This window comes from Malaclemys terrapin, chromosome 16, assembly GCF_027887155.1.
Source record: "Malaclemys terrapin pileata isolate rMalTer1 chromosome 16, rMalTer1.hap1, whole genome shotgun sequence".
NCBI classification, from domain to species: Eukaryota; Metazoa; Chordata; order Testudines; family Emydidae; genus Malaclemys; species Malaclemys terrapin.
In genome coordinates this window covers 2,292,079-2,307,234 of record NC_071520.1, presented here as the reverse complement: position 1 = coordinate 2,307,234, position 15,156 = coordinate 2,292,079, and the positions used below count along the sequence as shown (strand labels likewise).

General features: G+C 58.2%; 1 protein-coding gene across 1 annotated transcript; it reads left to right on the top strand.

Moving 5' to 3' along the window:
- Positions 1 to 1,904: 1,904 nt before the first annotated feature.
- Positions 1,905 to 11,015, top strand: NEFH (neurofilament heavy chain). The gene is made up of 4 exons (XM_054005979.1): positions 1,905 to 2,717; positions 6,213 to 6,412; positions 7,954 to 8,078; positions 9,023 to 11,015. Exons 1-4 carry the CDS (start codon positions 1,913 to 1,915, stop codon positions 10,398 to 10,400), a joined length of 2,508 nt encoding a protein of 835 aa, XP_053861954.1. The 5' UTR covers positions 1,905 to 1,912; the 3' UTR covers positions 10,401 to 11,015.
- The last annotated feature ends 4,141 nt before the right edge of the window (positions 11,016 to 15,156 follow it).

Here is a 15,156-nt window from a genome sequence, read left to right as displayed (position 1 = left end):
AAATGGGGCTAATCCTGAACAGTAAAGCAAGTGCAGCGCAGCTACCCCGGGCAGCGGAGGGGTGAATCGGGGTTAATTAGCTCATTGAAAGACAAACAGATGAGCCATGCAGGGCTCGGAATGGCTCAGGGAGCTGGTAAAGGAAGATTGGCACTTGTAGAGATTGAAAGATGCCACCAGCCGATGGAAATGAGCTGTAGACAATGTCCCCCGTTGTTGGCTGTCTCAGCAGTGAGGCTGGTTCTGCCAGCTGAGATCCACTCTTTTCCCATATGGGCCAGGGTTGAGGCACATTTGTGGCTAGCGGGGTATACCTGTTCCATAGGCAGAGCTCCCCCCCTCCCTCCCCCCCCAGCAGTGACAGTCTTAGAAGTAAAATCCCATTCCCAGCTCCCCCCTTATTTAAAGAAACTCCCTCCCCATGCAGCACGAGGGAAAGGAACCAACCCCTCCGCCCCCCAAGCTCACCTTCAATTGCTTTCCCGGGGCTCCTCCTACCCCAGTGTGCCAATGATGCTGCCCTGTGGCCACAGCCCGGCTGGGCGAGCTCCCAAGTGTCCCCCCACCCACGCAGTGATCTCTCCCTCCTAGGGAGTAGCACGGGAAAAAGACTGGAGGGACCCGGCCACAGCCCTTTAAACAGCAATGGCTTCAACACCCCCACTCTCAGCACAGGTGAAAGAGGGATGGTGTCTGCATGTGTAGCCCGGTGCTGGGGCGGGTGGATGGGTTACAAATGCAGAGAGAGGTCGCTTCGGGGTGCCCACCCGGGGGCTTCACCCTCCCCAACGCTCCTGAGGAGGCTCCCCCCCGCCCCCCGCCAGGGCATGCCGGCAAGCACACACCTCGCTCCTCCCTGCGCAGATCGGACCGGCAGCACCTGGGAAATGGGAGAGAAATAACCCCTGGTTCAGTGAATAACCCCTGTGTCATTCTCGAGACCTGGGGCGTCCTCTGAGCGTCTCTCTGCTGTTTCTGCAGCAGCCCCTCCTTCCCCCAGCGGGGCCGGGCTGCGGCAGCTCCAGATGGCTCATGGGTGAGTCGAGTTTGCAAGTCATCAGCCTGTGCTGCTCCCGTGCCTACAGGAAAACGGGCCCTGTGCAGCAGTGATCGCCGTCAGGGAAGTGTCTCTCCTGTCCCCACTCTCCCTCCGCAGGGCTCGAGCTCGGGGAAGTTAAAATGAGGCTCCTGGGTTTCTTTCCAAGCGTTTGCCAGTGAGGTGGAGGCTGGCGGGGGCAGGCTAGGGAGCCAGCCACAGAGAAGAGCGCAGGACTGGGAAGAGCTCCTAGCACAGCTTCAGCTCCCTGCCCCTGCTGGGGATGGGAACTGACCAGCCTGTCCTCTAGCCAACAGCAGCAAACCCGGCGGGGTGACCCCTGCAGAGCGCCGGGGATGGAGCGGAGAGCGGCCGCCCTCCCATCACCTGGGCCCTTTGAGCGGTCGCGTCTCCAAGCCCCCGCCCTGCCCCGCTCACCCCAGCGCAAAGGGAATCTAGTTGGTCAAGAGGAGAGAGGCCTTGCTCTTGGGGGGCGGGGGGGTTGCCCACCCCACCTCCCCAGGGAGGAAAGGGCGGTGGGCGGGGGTCTTTCTAACTCCCGATCTTCTCTGCTCCAGGGGCTCGCCTGCTCCTTTGGGGGCACGGTGGGGAATCCCTCTGGTGGGAAGGGGTCAGGGCTGTTCTAACTCCGGATCCCTTTGGGGCTCTGGCCTCCCCCCCTACACCTGGCACTTGGCTCTTGCCTTTGCGCCCCCCCCCCCAACGGGCGGCGCAGCCGGCGAGGGGGGCGAGGGAGGAGGAGACGCCCCCTCCCTGCCCGGCTCGCTGTCTGTAAGGAGGGGACGTGTGCGCAGCCCTATATAAGCGGCGGCTCCCCTCGCCTGCCGCAGTGTCCCGGCCCGCCTCGCCCGCACCATGCTGAGCTACAGCGTGGACGCGCTCTTCGGGGCCAGCCCGCTCCGCAAGGAGAGCGCCCGGAGCGGCTCCCGCTCGCTGGCCTCCAGCGGCTTCCACTCGCAGTCCTGGTCCCGCGGCTCCACCGCCGCCTCCCCGCTCCGGCGCAGCGCGGGCGGGTACAGCCAGCTGGGCTCGTCGGCCGAGAGCCTGGAGTCGCTGAACGGCGAGCTGCGCGGCCGCTCCGAGAAGGAGGTGCTGCAGGCGCTCAACGAGCGCTTCGCCGGCTACATCGACAAGGTGCGGCAGCTGGAGGGGCGCAACCGGCAGCTGGAGGGCGAGGCGGCGGCGCTGCGGCAGCAGCAGGCCGGGCGCTCGGCGCTGGGCGAACTCTACGAGCGGGAAATCGGCGAGATGCGGGGCGCCGTGGTGCGGCTGGGCAGCGAGAAGGGGCAGCTGCAGCTGGAGCTGGAGCGGCTGGAGGAGGACATCCAGCACCTCCGGCAGCGGCTGGACGACGAAGCCCGGCAGCGGGAGGAGGCCGAGGCGGCCGCCCGCGCCCTGGGCCGCTACACGGAGGAGTCGAGCCTGGCCAAGGGCGAGCTGGAGAAGAAGGCGCAGGCGCTGCAGGACGAGGCGCTCTTCCTCCGCCGCATCCACGAGGAGGAGGTGAGCGACCTGCTGCTGCAGATCCAGGCCAGCCAGGCCTCGCTCGAGTTCCGCGACACCGCCAAGCCCGACGTCACCTCGGCCCTCAAGGAGATCCGAGCCCAGCTGGAGGGGCACGCGGTGCAGCACACGCTGCAGTCCGAGGAGTGGTTCCGAGGTGAGGTGAGGGGTCTCCTCAGTGCAGGGGGCTGCGGAGACCCCATTGCGCCGCGGACAGGGGAGGGGGTTACGGTATCCCCCGTCTCCATAGCCGGCAGGCAGGAGGAGGCTGGGGAGACCCCTTCGCGCTGCGGGGAGGGGAGAGGGTACGTTATGGGAGGAGGAGGCTGGGGAGACCCCTTCGCGCTGCGGGGAGGGGAGAGGGTACGTTATGGGAGGAGGCTGGGGAGACCCCTTCGTGCTGCGGGGAGGGGAGAGGGTACGTTATGGGAGGAGGGGGCTGGGGAGACCCCTTCGTGCTGCGGGGAGGGGAGAGGGTACGTTATGGGAGGAGGAGACTGGGGAGACCCCTTTGTGCTGCGGGGAGGGGAGAGGGTACGTTATGGGAGGAGGCTGGGGAGACCCCTTCGCGCTGCGGGGAGGGGTGGGGGTTACGGTGTCTCCAACCCCTATAGCTGTCCAGGAAGGAGGAATGGGGGGGAACCAGGCAGCTAGTGGGGAGCGGAATCCCCATTGCTCTGCAGGGCTGGGGGTGCTGCGGAACCTCGCCTCGATAGTTTGCAGAGACTGGGGCGCCCCATTCCCCGCAGCAGAGCGCGGAGAAGCCGTGTGTGTGTGTGTGTGGGCGGGGGTGTCTCTCCCTGGGCCTGGAGGGCCGCGCACGAGGTGGGAGCAGCCGGTGCCGCAGTCTGTGCTGAGTCAGGACCGTTCTGCAGCGAGCTCAGCCCAAAGTCAGAGCCGCCCGGAACTGCCTGGTCTGCCCGGCTTGTCCCGCGGGGCCTGGCTGGAGGAAGTGCTGGAGGCCTCCCGCGGCCCCGCCCCAGGGATGCTGCGAACAGCGAAGCCGGCTGCTTGGGCTGCGAAATGTGGCGAGGAGTCAGCGATGGCACCGCACCCCGGCGGGTCCTGGAGCCATCGAGTCCCGTCCACCCCCACACCCCGCTGCGGAGCCTTCTTGACTCGTCGCTGGCCTGTTCCCCAGGCCCAGCTACCCAGAGACCAGCTCTGCCGTGTGCGGACCCCCCATTTCACACACTCTAGTCTCCCGGGGGGTGCGGCAGGGGGCCGAGGGACCTGGGGATCAGGCCAGAACAACCCGAACTCCTCCAGGGTGAGTCAATGCCCGTAAAGCGGCAACCCGGCAAGGCTAAGACACACCCCGCGCCTTGGGACGGGCTGGACAGGAGCTGCGCAATCAGGCGCCCAGCACTGGCCGTGCGGACCTGGGGCGCTGCAGCTGCTGGCCTGCCTGGCTCCCAGTGCTCCCCACGCCCCGGTCGCTCTGCACAGAGGAGAGGGGGTTACGCGCTCGTGTCGCTCCCTGGGCGGAGCGCTGCTTGGGGCCAATGCAGGAACCGGCCCTTGGCGGGCAGGGGCAAGCGGGGTGCCAAGGCCCCGTACACCCTGTGCCAGGGCTATCCGGGTGGCGTTGTGCCCTTGGGGCTCCCAAAGCCAGTCCCTGGTTCGTTAGGTTGCTCCCTGTCCCGGGGCTGCCTGCCTGGATGCGCCCCGCTGGTTAGATCACCCCGGGTCTGGGGCAGCCGGAGTTCTGGCGGCTGCGGATCCGAGCTGCGCCTCCAGCCTTCCTGGAGAGAGTCAGTGGAAAGCGCCGCTGGGCGGGCACGGCGCGGAGCAGCACCTTGGACAGCGCCTCAGCCGGCGGCGGGTCTGGCCAGGGCCCCGGTACCCCGGCCCGGCGTGCGCCCGACTCCCTGTCTGGGCTGCAGGGCCGCGCTGCGGGGAGAGCAGACATCTTGGGGAGCCTCGGCCCTGGGGCTACTGCTTCTCGCCGCCAGCCAGACAGCTCCGGCTGAGGCGGGATGGGGCAGCCCTGACGCTGCCCCCGGGCTCAGTAACGCAGCGCTGCCCGGCCCGGGAGAGGAGCAGCGGCAGGCCCCCTGCTCGGGACCCCCTGCCCGGGACCCGCCCCCCTGCGGTCCGGCTCCTCAGCCTGGGTTGGGCTCGGTGCCGGTGCCCAGGAACTAGCCGCAATGTGGTCCGAGCTCTGCCTGGGCTGGAACATCGCCCAGACTCTCCTGGCCCTTCTGGTCAGTCTCCTGCAGCCCTGGCACCGCCTCGCTCTCTCTGGAGGGGATGCAGCGCCGGCCCCGGGCTCCCGAGACGGGCCCGCCAGGCTCCCAGCGGCGCAGATACTCACAACCCCTAGCAGCTGCCTCGCACTGCGCAAACCCCGGCTAGGCGCAGGCGGGCTTGGCTACGTACAGCCCGGTGCGCAGCGCGGTACAGCCACGCGCCCGGCCCCGGGCCTGCAGTCTGAGCCGACCCAGCCAGACGAGGGACGGTGGGGATGAAAGTTGCCCGAGCAGACAGCGGCGCTGTATGGCTGCCGGGATCCCTCCGCAGCAGAGCTCCAGGCCCCTTCACATCAGCCTGTCTGCTCCTGCAGCGCGCAGCGGATGGCAGAGCCCTGGGAGCGTGACTTCAGCCGGCTGCCAGGGCAGGATACGAGCCTCGCTGTCCCTTCCCAGCTCTGGGCGTGGCCGTGTACATGGGGGCGCGGGGTGTTCATGGGGGTGTGGGATTCTGCTACCCGACTCTGGAGCCCCTGTATCACGATCATCTTCTCTTCCCACCAGAGGTGCAGCTTCCTTCAGACCCCTGCCACTCCTGGGTGCCAGGAGATTACAACAGACTGACCTGACCTCCCCCAGCCCTCCTGCCCAGAGTAGGAGGAGCCTTCTGCAGCCCTCCTAGCCTTTGCCAGGCAGCAGCCCCCTGGAATTTCAGACGCAGCTGCCCTGTCATGGCTGCCCATGACCCCACTATTCAGCCCGCTAGCTCACACTGCCAGCCAGAGTGCAAACCCTTTACTTCCTGATGCTATTAGGGAGGGGTTGCATCTGGGGAATTTGCTGCCCCACTCCATCAACATCCTTCTTGGAAGATCCTTGTAATGAAGAGGACCCACCAGCTACCTGGAACAGCAGAAAACTGCCCCTGAAAGCATGCTGTGTCATTGCAGCATTTTTCTTCTGTGACAGCCTGAGATTGCACGTCAGCTGAGGGTGACTCTTCTGCAGAAGAGAAGAATGAGGGGGGATTTGATAGCAGCCTTCAACTACCTGAAGGGGGGTTCCAAAGAGGATGGAGCTCGGCTGTTCTCAGTGGTGGCAGATGACATAAGAAGTAATGGTCTCAAGTTGCAGTGGGGGAGGTCTAGGTTGGATACTAGGAAAAACTATTTCACTAGGAGGGTGGTGAAGCACTGGAATGGGTTACCTAGGGAGGTGGTGGAATCTCCTTCCTTAGAGGTTTTTAAGGTCAGGCTTGACAAAGCCCTGGCTGGGATGATTTAGTTGGGGATTGGTCCTGCTCTGAGAACCTCAGCTGGGAGGGAGGTGGGACTGAATGGCTGGCACTCTGACACTACAGGGAAGGGTGCCGTAGAAGAACATAGGATTTATCTAATGAAGGAGGAGATTCTCTCTCTTCTTTCCTCTCTCCAGATCTCTCTTTCCATCTACCACTGCAGTGAGGCTGGACAAGTTGTCAGAAGCTGCCAAGGTGAACACGGATGCAATCCGCTCTGCTCAGGAGGAGATTTCAGAATACCGCCGGCAGCTCCAGTCCAAGGTCACCGAATTTGAAGCCCTCAAGGGGACCAAGGAATCCTTAGAGAGGCAGAGAGCGGACATAGAAGACCGTCATCATGCTAATGTCTTGTCCTATCAGGTAACATGCAGCGGAGGACACCACCCAGCTGCCGGTGGCCCATGCCAGACAAGGCCTGTATAACCCTCTCCCCAGAAGTGCAGGGGTGGGAAGTGGCACACCAAAGTAGTAGGCATGGCAGCCTAGCTGTAGGAAGGTGGAATTACTTCCAGGCTTTGAGCAGAGTCACCCACACTGGGTAGACTCCAACCCCACCCCTTTCCTGGGACTTGACTTGATTGGTACGTCAAACACCACCAAACTGTACACTTCAGCCGAAGCTTTCTCCCAGGCTTGGCTGTTTCTAGGATTTCCCCTGCAGAACATTCTCTGTCCCAGTCTCTGCCTCCTTCTGCCTCAGAGAGACACTCCAGCCCCTCTTAGGTTTTGACCAGTCTGATCTACCCCCAGAGCGACTGATCAAACAATCCCTCTGCATCCCTAAACAGGATTTACGCACCTGATGGTGGAATGGCTCAAGGAAGGAGCCCTGAATCACCAGCTGTGTCCTAGAATATGCCCTGTCATTGCACTCACTAAGAATGAGAACAGGCTTGCTTTCGGGGCTCGGGGAATTTAGGACCATGCTGAGATCTACTGGGGATAATGGCACCTCAAGTTATCACCAAAGGGGAACTGCTTCTCTGTGAGAGGTGGGGAGACTCAGTCACCACTCACTGGTGGGATGGGATATGACTCCTGATGTTTTCATTAGACTATCACAAGCCAAATCCAATACAGCAGCTCCTCACCACGTGGGGGAGATGGGGTGGATAGTTCTCTCTGAGTTGTGCGGCTGTGCAGCAGGCTATGAAGGGCCATGCAGGCACACAGCCACAGGGGCCTGGAGAGGAGAGAGGTAGGGGGTGGGAGGGGAGCAAGTTGGGGCATGCAGGGCTGCCGCAGGGAGAGGCGCCTCTCCCCCAGAGCTGCTGCCCGCAGGGAGAGAGGGCTGGGGGGAGTCCTCTCTCCCTGCTGCAGCCAGAACCCCAAACACCTCATCCCCGGCCCCACCCCAGAGCCCGCACCCTCAGCCAAAGTCCTCACTCCCCTGCACCCCAACCCTCTGCCCCAGCCCTGAGTCCCCTCCCAAACCCCTCATCCCCAGCCCCACCCCAGAGCCCGCACCCTCAGCCAGAGTCCTCACTCCCCTGCACCCCAACCCTCTGCCCCAGCCCTGAGCCCCCTCCTGCACTTGGAACCCTTCGGCCCCACCCTGCCACACATCATCTCCTTATTGGTGCACATAACACAATTCATTCTGCAGATGGATATAAACAATTAGAGGGAACAGTCCCTGGCTAATCTGAAGACAACTCTGACCTAGCAAAGACGTGACTATCTGAGTGCAGGGGTTACCCAGGCGAGAATGAGCCCAGTGAATTGCTCATCCACATCTAGCTAGCACTGCAGTATGGAAGGCAGTGAGAGATGAGCACTGGACGCCAGGGTGTCCCAGGTGCACAGTGGCAGCTCAGTCACTGCTTTGCTTGTGAGAAGTGGAAATCGGGAACTGGGGCAGTCCAGCCTGGACCGCAGCCCTAACTGTGTTTCTGCCCCAGGAAACCATCCAGCAGCTGGACACCGAGCTGAGGAACACCAAGTGGGAGATGGCAGCCCAGCTCCGCGAGTACCAGGACCTGCTGAATGTCAAGATGGCCCTGGATATAGAAATTGCTGCTTACAGGTACAGAGCCACGAGCAGGGGTAGAGGTGAGCTCATGGAGGCAGCTCTCAGCAAGTTCCTTAGAACTATCCAAAGCTAAGCACCCAAAATAGACACCCGCCCTGGGGGCTTGTCACTAATCAGTATCATCACCCCCACTTCCTTTCAGAGGCCACCCTAAGTCATTGAACAGCCTCTCCTGAGCAGTTCTGCCAAGCCACCACCCTCATCTCACTGAGACTATCGCCACTGGAGCTGGAACTCCCAGCTCCGGAAGACAGACATGTGCGAGCTTTGCTTGAACTAGCACTCGAAAAAGAGCAGGGAGGCTATGGTGGTGCAGGTGGCAGGACAGGCTTGCTGCTGGGATCTCCGATGCGGTTGCATTTGGATGACTAGCTCAAGCCCCTGCCTGTGCCGCTGCATCCATTCTGCTGTTTAACTTGCTAGCATGAGCACAGCTAGTAGATATGATGTCTGCCCGAACTGGGAATTACATCTCCCAGCTGCAGTGTAGAATAGACTTGAGTACGCAGATGGCCCTGCCCTAGGGCAGGAGGGGAACCAATAGCTTAAGCAACAAGCTGCTCAGGCCCCAGGTTGTGCCTGGCTCCTTGGCCTATCCCCAACTACAGCACGCACACGGAGGCAAGGGGATGAAATCTTACAGCTTGTATGGACAGCTGGTCGCCCCAGCCCCCCTGGGGAAAATACCGTGAACAGCAAAATACGCCCCCCTCCAAGGAGCTGGAGGGGTGAATGTCAAACAGAAACCAGGCCCCCAAGGGAGTCCTTAGGGCCTGGTGCAAAACCCATTGCGCTGAACTGAAAGACTCCCATTGAGTTCAGTGGGCTTGGGTCAGACCCAAGTGTTCACAAAAGCAAAATTAAGATTTACCAGTAACATTGTCAGAGCTGCAAAGTGGACTCTGACATCCTTCCTCTGTCTCTCTCACCCTCCACAGAAAGCTGTTGGAAGGAGAGGAATGTCGCATCGGGTTTGGACTTGGACCTTTCCCCTTCCCTGAGACACCCCCTAAACCCCCCAGCATTTCCACCCACATGAAGGTGAAACGTGAGGAGAAAGTCAAAGTGGTGGAGAAGTCCGATAAGGAAACGGTAATTGTGGAGAAGCAGACAGAAGAAATCCAGGTGACTGAAGAGGTAACGGAGGAAGAGGAGGCCGAGAAGAAAGAGGAAGCTGGAGAGGAGGGTGAGGAAGAAGCTGAAGCAAAGGAGGAAGAGAAGGAAGAACCTGAGGAAGAAGTGGAAGGTGAAGAAGAAAAGCCCAAGTCCCCAGAAAAGGAGGAGGCAAAGTCTCCAAAGAAGGCCAGGTCCCCAATGAAGGAGGAAGCCAAGTCCCCAGAAGCCAAATCTCCAGAGAAGCCTGCATCCCCCACCAAAGAGGAAGCCAAGTCCCCAGAAGCCAAGTCTCCAGAGAAGCCTGCATCCCCCACCAAAGAGGAAGCCAAGTCCCCAGAAGCCAAGTCTCCAGAGAAGCCTGCATCCCCCACCAAAGAGGAAGCCAAGTCCCCAGAAGCCAAGTCTCCAGAGAAGGTCAAGCCCCCTGTGAAGGGTGAGGCCAAGCCTCCAGAGAAAGAAGCAACCCCCAAAAAGGAATTGGTCAAATCACCCCAAAAAGAAACCAAGGTGCCTGTAAAAGAAGAGATGCCGAAAGAGAAAGAGGAGAAAGCCCCAGCCAAACCAAAAGTGGAGGAGAAGGAAGACAGCAAGAAAGAGGAGGGGCCGAAAAAGGAAATCCCAGCGAAGGAGACTCACAAACCTGAGCCTAAGCTAGAAGAGAAGAAAGAGGAGGAGAAGCCCAAAGAAGATGACAAGAAAAAAGCTGCCAAGCCTGAGCCCCCTGCCCCCGAGGAGAAGAAAAAGGAAGCTGTAAAGGCTGAAGGGAAAGAGGTGAAGGAGAAGGAGCCTGCCAAAGCAGCACCAAAACCCAAAGAAGAGAAGACGGAGGAGAAAGCTGCTAAGCAGAAGCCTGAGCCTAAACCTCAGGAAAAGGAAGCCAAGGCCAAGGAGCCCAGCAAACCAGCAGAGAAATCGAAGGCTGAAGAAAAGAAGGAAGAACCTAAAAAGGAGAAGGCTGAGCCCAAAACGGACCAAGAGGAGAAACCCAAAGCTGAGGCTAAACCCAAAGAAGAGTCAAAGGCTGCCAAGACAGAACCCAGCAAAGACACCAAGGAGATCCCCAAGGCAGAGGCACCCAAAGACACGCCAAAGGCTACCAAGCCCAAGGCAGAGAAAGTGGAGAAGTCCTCCAGCACAGACCCAAAAGAAGGCAAACCCACAGAGAAAGCTGCTGCTGCCGACAACAAAGGCGAGAAGTGAAGAGCGGAGGCTGGGATGTGCGAGGAGATGGGCCACCAAAGAGAACTCGGAGGCTCTCCCTGCCAGGTGGTCAGTTATATTTTTGTTTTCACAAGAAGAGATTTTGCTTAGATGGTGGGTGCCCTCCCGCCTCCGAGCTGGAGCTCACGTTAGCAATATGTTTATGTGAAAGAAATCAAAACCCAGTACCCGAGCCTCCACCAATGATGTTATGTTATGATAGCTTCAATAGCAAAATGTGATACACGCAGATTGCCACATTTAAACACTTGAATTATAAAAAAAACCCTGCCCCTTTTCCAAATAAGTGCATTTATTTACTATATGTGCAATAGATGGACAAATGCAATAAAGAATGTAACAGTTAGAGCTCTGTTACGCTGCGGAGAAGTACAGTAAGGTAGGAAACTCAGAGTTGTAAATGCCTTTTCATTTTACAAATGGAAATTATTGAAATCCTCCTTTTGTAGACGGCACTATCTGTGGTTGACTTAAAGGGAAGCAGGATAGACACTAGTTGCAGAAACACACAAAGAAATAAGAAGTGCACTATACAAACTCAAGTCCACTTTCAATTGCTTCTGTGCAATAAGAAATAAAATGCTTACAGACTAACTACTCTCTGTCTCCTCTCTGCCAGTTCCTTCCCTGGGACAACAGGACCACAGTTCACCACTGTAGAAAGGATTTGATACAAACAGCAGAAGTTCCCATTCAATCACCCTTAGACATTGGTCCTTATGACAGGACTTGGGCCCAGATGCTCAAAGGAATTTAGGCTCCTAACTTCCATTGGAATCAATGGGAGTTAGGCACCTAACTACCTGTGAGAATCTAGGCCTTGGTCTCTAAAGAAGGAAGTTCTGCTGTTGAATTAAAGGCTGACCATGAAAAATAGATGGGATAGATCTATTCCCTTCCACAGTGTGGTCCACCGCTCTTAAGCATTCACCAGTAGTATTAGCAATGGTTTGGGGGTCTGCGGCTCTGGCAAGCCCCCCTTTAAAGTGTGGGAAGCCCAACTTGCATAGATGTGGAGAGGGGGAGAGGTAAGGGATTCAATCTGTGCCCCAGGCCACTGACACTGGAGAAGGTGCCCCGGCAAGGAAGCCAGCTATGTGAGGGGAGTGCCTGCAGGAGCCTATACAGCTCCACAAACCATGGGTTCAAGGCTGCCACCAGGAGAGAGGAAACTAGCTGAAGAGGTTCAGATGAACAAAAGGACAAGCCCGAAACGCTGCTTGTGGGATGAGGCTGCCTGTGTGCAGAACTTGGAGATATGGCATGTTCATGCATAACCACAGCATGGGCAGGGGCTTCTGTGGCAACAGGGATGTGTTCCAGCATCAAGGAGAGAGAGGGATTTTTAATAGTGAGAATCCCAGGGGTCTCCGGGGACTGGTTTATTACAACATCAGCACAGTCCCACACTGCAATGCAGAGCTGGCTGCCTGGCCCTTGTTCTTCCCTGCCCAGAGGAGATATGGGCACCAGGACATGGGAGAGCAGAACCGAGAGAGGGACCAGCAAAGGCCAGGATGTGGGATAAACTCAGGAAATGCTCTAGTGTCCTGCCTATGTGTGCAGGGGTGGGAATCCCGTGCCACCTGCCTCACACTGCACAGGCCAGCATGGAGCTGATCAGAGAGAAGCTGGTGCTGCTGTTTTTGCAGAGGAGGCACCAGAGAACTGGGGCCTGGGACGCTAGGCATGATGGGGTGAAATGGAGGAGCTCGGCCCCACGGAGACACTGGGAACTCATTGCCCCTCCGCAGGTCACCAGCCTCCTCAGCGAGAGGGGAGTGAGTCCCTGAGGGATTAATAAAACCCTCCTTACAGGCAGCCCACAGGGAGGGCCATTCTTCCCTCCCCCCACAAGGTCTGGTGGGGTGCCTTGCACAGAGCAGCACTGCACATTAGCACCATGCCCCACTAAAGATCTCAAAGCGCTTTCCAAAGGTTGGTCAGCACCATTAAACCCTCTTCCTCTATGCATTTTACATATGGGGAAACCAAGGCACAGAGCAATAAAATCACTTGCCCAAGGTCCCACGTGGCAGTGTGAGGAACAAAACCCAGGACTCCGGACTCCCAGTTCTGTGGTCTGACCCCAGACCAAGATCTGCTGCCACCTGTGCATCTCACAATAGGAGTCCTTGCACATCTCACAAACCAGCAGTGAACCCCCAACCCCCATATGGTGGCAGTAACACAAGCTCTTTGTTATGAAATGAAGGGGAGCAGGACAGAATTGAGAGCGAGCTGGGATAACCAGAGTAGGCAGAATTCCGGAGTCATGACCTCAGATTTCAAGGTGGCGAGCAAGCCTGGAGCGACAGCTCCACCCACACAGGACAGGTGATGAAAACCTGGAGGTGCTGGTGATAGACGGCAGTGATCAATTTCCAAGGTGGGCTGTTCCCTATAGCCCGACTTTTCTTCCCAGGGCAGCACTGTGGCCAGGTGGTGAGAGTTTGCCTGGCGACAGCTTGTCCCTGAAGGGGTTAAATGCCTCACCTAATTTTAACAGTGGACTGAGGTGGTGCCAAGCCTTGGCAGCCCTTGATGGGTTCAGGCCATCGATCTGGAAAATCAGCCGCTTTCCTGAACCCATCCCCAAGGCTGGGGCTGGGGCTCTCTCCCACCCCCCAGCAGGCACAAGGCGGACGGGCAGTGCTCAGTTTGTAATGAAAGAGGTGACAGGGCTCAAGCAATTTTTTACATTCATGCACCAAGCCCATGGGTGCAGGGGCTCCGCCCTGGCAAGCCCAGGCTCCAGTTAAGCACTGCCGAAGGGGTGACATCACCGGCTACGCTCCTGGGGAGCAGTCAGTCAGCCAGGCTCTGCGCTGCAATCACACCGTGCTATAGCTCAGAAGCCCAGGAGACAGGCCATAGCAGCCAGCTCGTGTTTTCACTGCAGGCTGGCTCATTAGCAGGAAGGCCAAGGTGAGAGAATCTGGTGCCCCTTTGCTTCCGAGAGCATTGGCTGATAGGCAGGAGCCTGGCAGAGCGAGCTGGGGACAATTGCATATCTTGGGAAAGACAGAGACTACTTGCCTGACCCAAGGTGCAAGCTACCCCTGTCCCTGCCCACCAGGCTTCTCCTGCCCCCATTCTCTCAGAGGGATCCCTCTTTCCATTGTTAACCCCACGGTCTCCCAGGCCTTGCTCCTCCTTTCCCATGGGTAACCCCTTCAGCTTGAGACAGGCCGCCTCTCTCATCCTCACTTGGGGCCGGAGTGCCCCCTCCTGCAGGCACACCCAGAGGAGAGCACTTGGGGGAGGCAATCTCATGGGGTCCTCGCAACCCCTGTGCAGCTGTGCCCTAAGGGGTGAAGGACTGTGCTGACAGACACAGTATATTTTCTTCTGCCCAGTCCCCCTGGCCATTCACCCACCTTTAGCTCATGGACAGTGGCAGGAAAGGGCAAAGAAACTTTTTTTTGGCCCCTTGCACTCACTGTTAAGAACAGCCCTTGTGATGTGTGGTCAGGGAGAGGTCCAGGACTGGCATTGTCACGTCACCATGCAAACAGGATGACGTCCTTCTGTGACCACAGCATCACTACCAGAGGTACCTGCAAAGCTGGATGAGTCCTCAGGCATCTGGCCCACGCTGCTGGGGGCGCTGCTGATCTGGTACCCATGTTAGCTAGACTAGGGCTAGCTCGGCTAGTCTACTTGCAGCCCCACCCTGTGATAGCCGTTGGCCAAGGTCACATGGGGTGTCTGTGGCAACATTTGGAATTGAACCCAAATTTTGGCAATTTTTAACAATGTGGGTAATTAACAACTGGAACAATTTAACAAGGGTTGTGGTGGATTCTCCATCACTTGACAATTTTTAAATCAGGATTGGGTGTTTTTCTAAAAGCTCTGCCCTAGGAGTTATTGTGGGGCCGGTCTCTGGCTGTGTGATACAGGAGGTCAGACTAGATGATCACAGTGGTCCCTTCTGGCCTTGGAATCTATGAGTCCAGCGCTCCTGAGTCCCAGGCCAATGCATTCATCCTACAGCTCTCCTTCCTCTTCCACCCCATGAGCAACCAGGCACTTCAGGCTACACTGACTTTTCACGCTAAGTAAAAAGAGCAAGAAAGAAGAAAAGTCTTTGCAGGAGAGTAGGGTTACCATACGTCCTCTTTTTCCCCACTGGGGAAGCGCCCGCCGGGGGCGCAGGGTCTGGGGGCTGCCCGGCAAACCCTGAAGCCGGTAGCGCTGGGGCAGCCCTTTCCCCGTGGCTGGGAGTGGGAGGGAGGAGGGGGCGGAGTTAGGGCGGGGAAGGGCGGAGTTGGGGCGAGGTTAGGGGTGGGGAAATGGGCGGGGCCAGGGCCCGTGGGGGGTCCTCTTTTTTTATTTATAGATTCATAGATTCATAGATTATAGGACTGGAAGGGACCTTGAGAGGTCATCGAGTCCAGTCCCCTGCCCGCATGGCAGGACCAAATACTGTCTAGACCATCCCTGATAGACATTTATCTAACCTACTCTTAAATATCTCCAGAGACGGAGATTCCACAACCTCCCTAGGCAATTTGTTCCAGTGTTTAACCACCCTGACAGTTAGGAACTTTTTCCTAATGTCCAACCTAGACCTCCCTTGCTGCAGTTTAAACCCATTGTTTCTGGTTCTATCCTTAGAGGCTAAGGTGAACAAGTTCTCTCCCTCCTCCTTATGACACCCTTTTATATACCTGAAAACTGCTATCATGTCCCCTCTCAGTCTTCTCTTTTCCAAACTAAACAAACCCAA

Bases quoted from the DNA above. Each gene is read 5' to 3' on its own strand.
- NEFH (XM_054005979.1), top strand. From the start codon at position 1,913: ATGCTGAGCTACAGCGTGGACGCGCTCTTCGGGGCCAGCCCGCTCCGC. The intron at 6,413-7,953 runs GTAACATGCAGC...TTTCTGCCCCAG, and splicing joins CTAATGTCTTGTCCTATCAG to GAAACCATCCAGCAGCTGGA. The intron at 8,079-9,022 runs GTACAGAGCCAC...CACCCTCCACAG, and splicing joins ATAGAAATTGCTGCTTACAG to AAAGCTGTTGGAAGGAGAGG.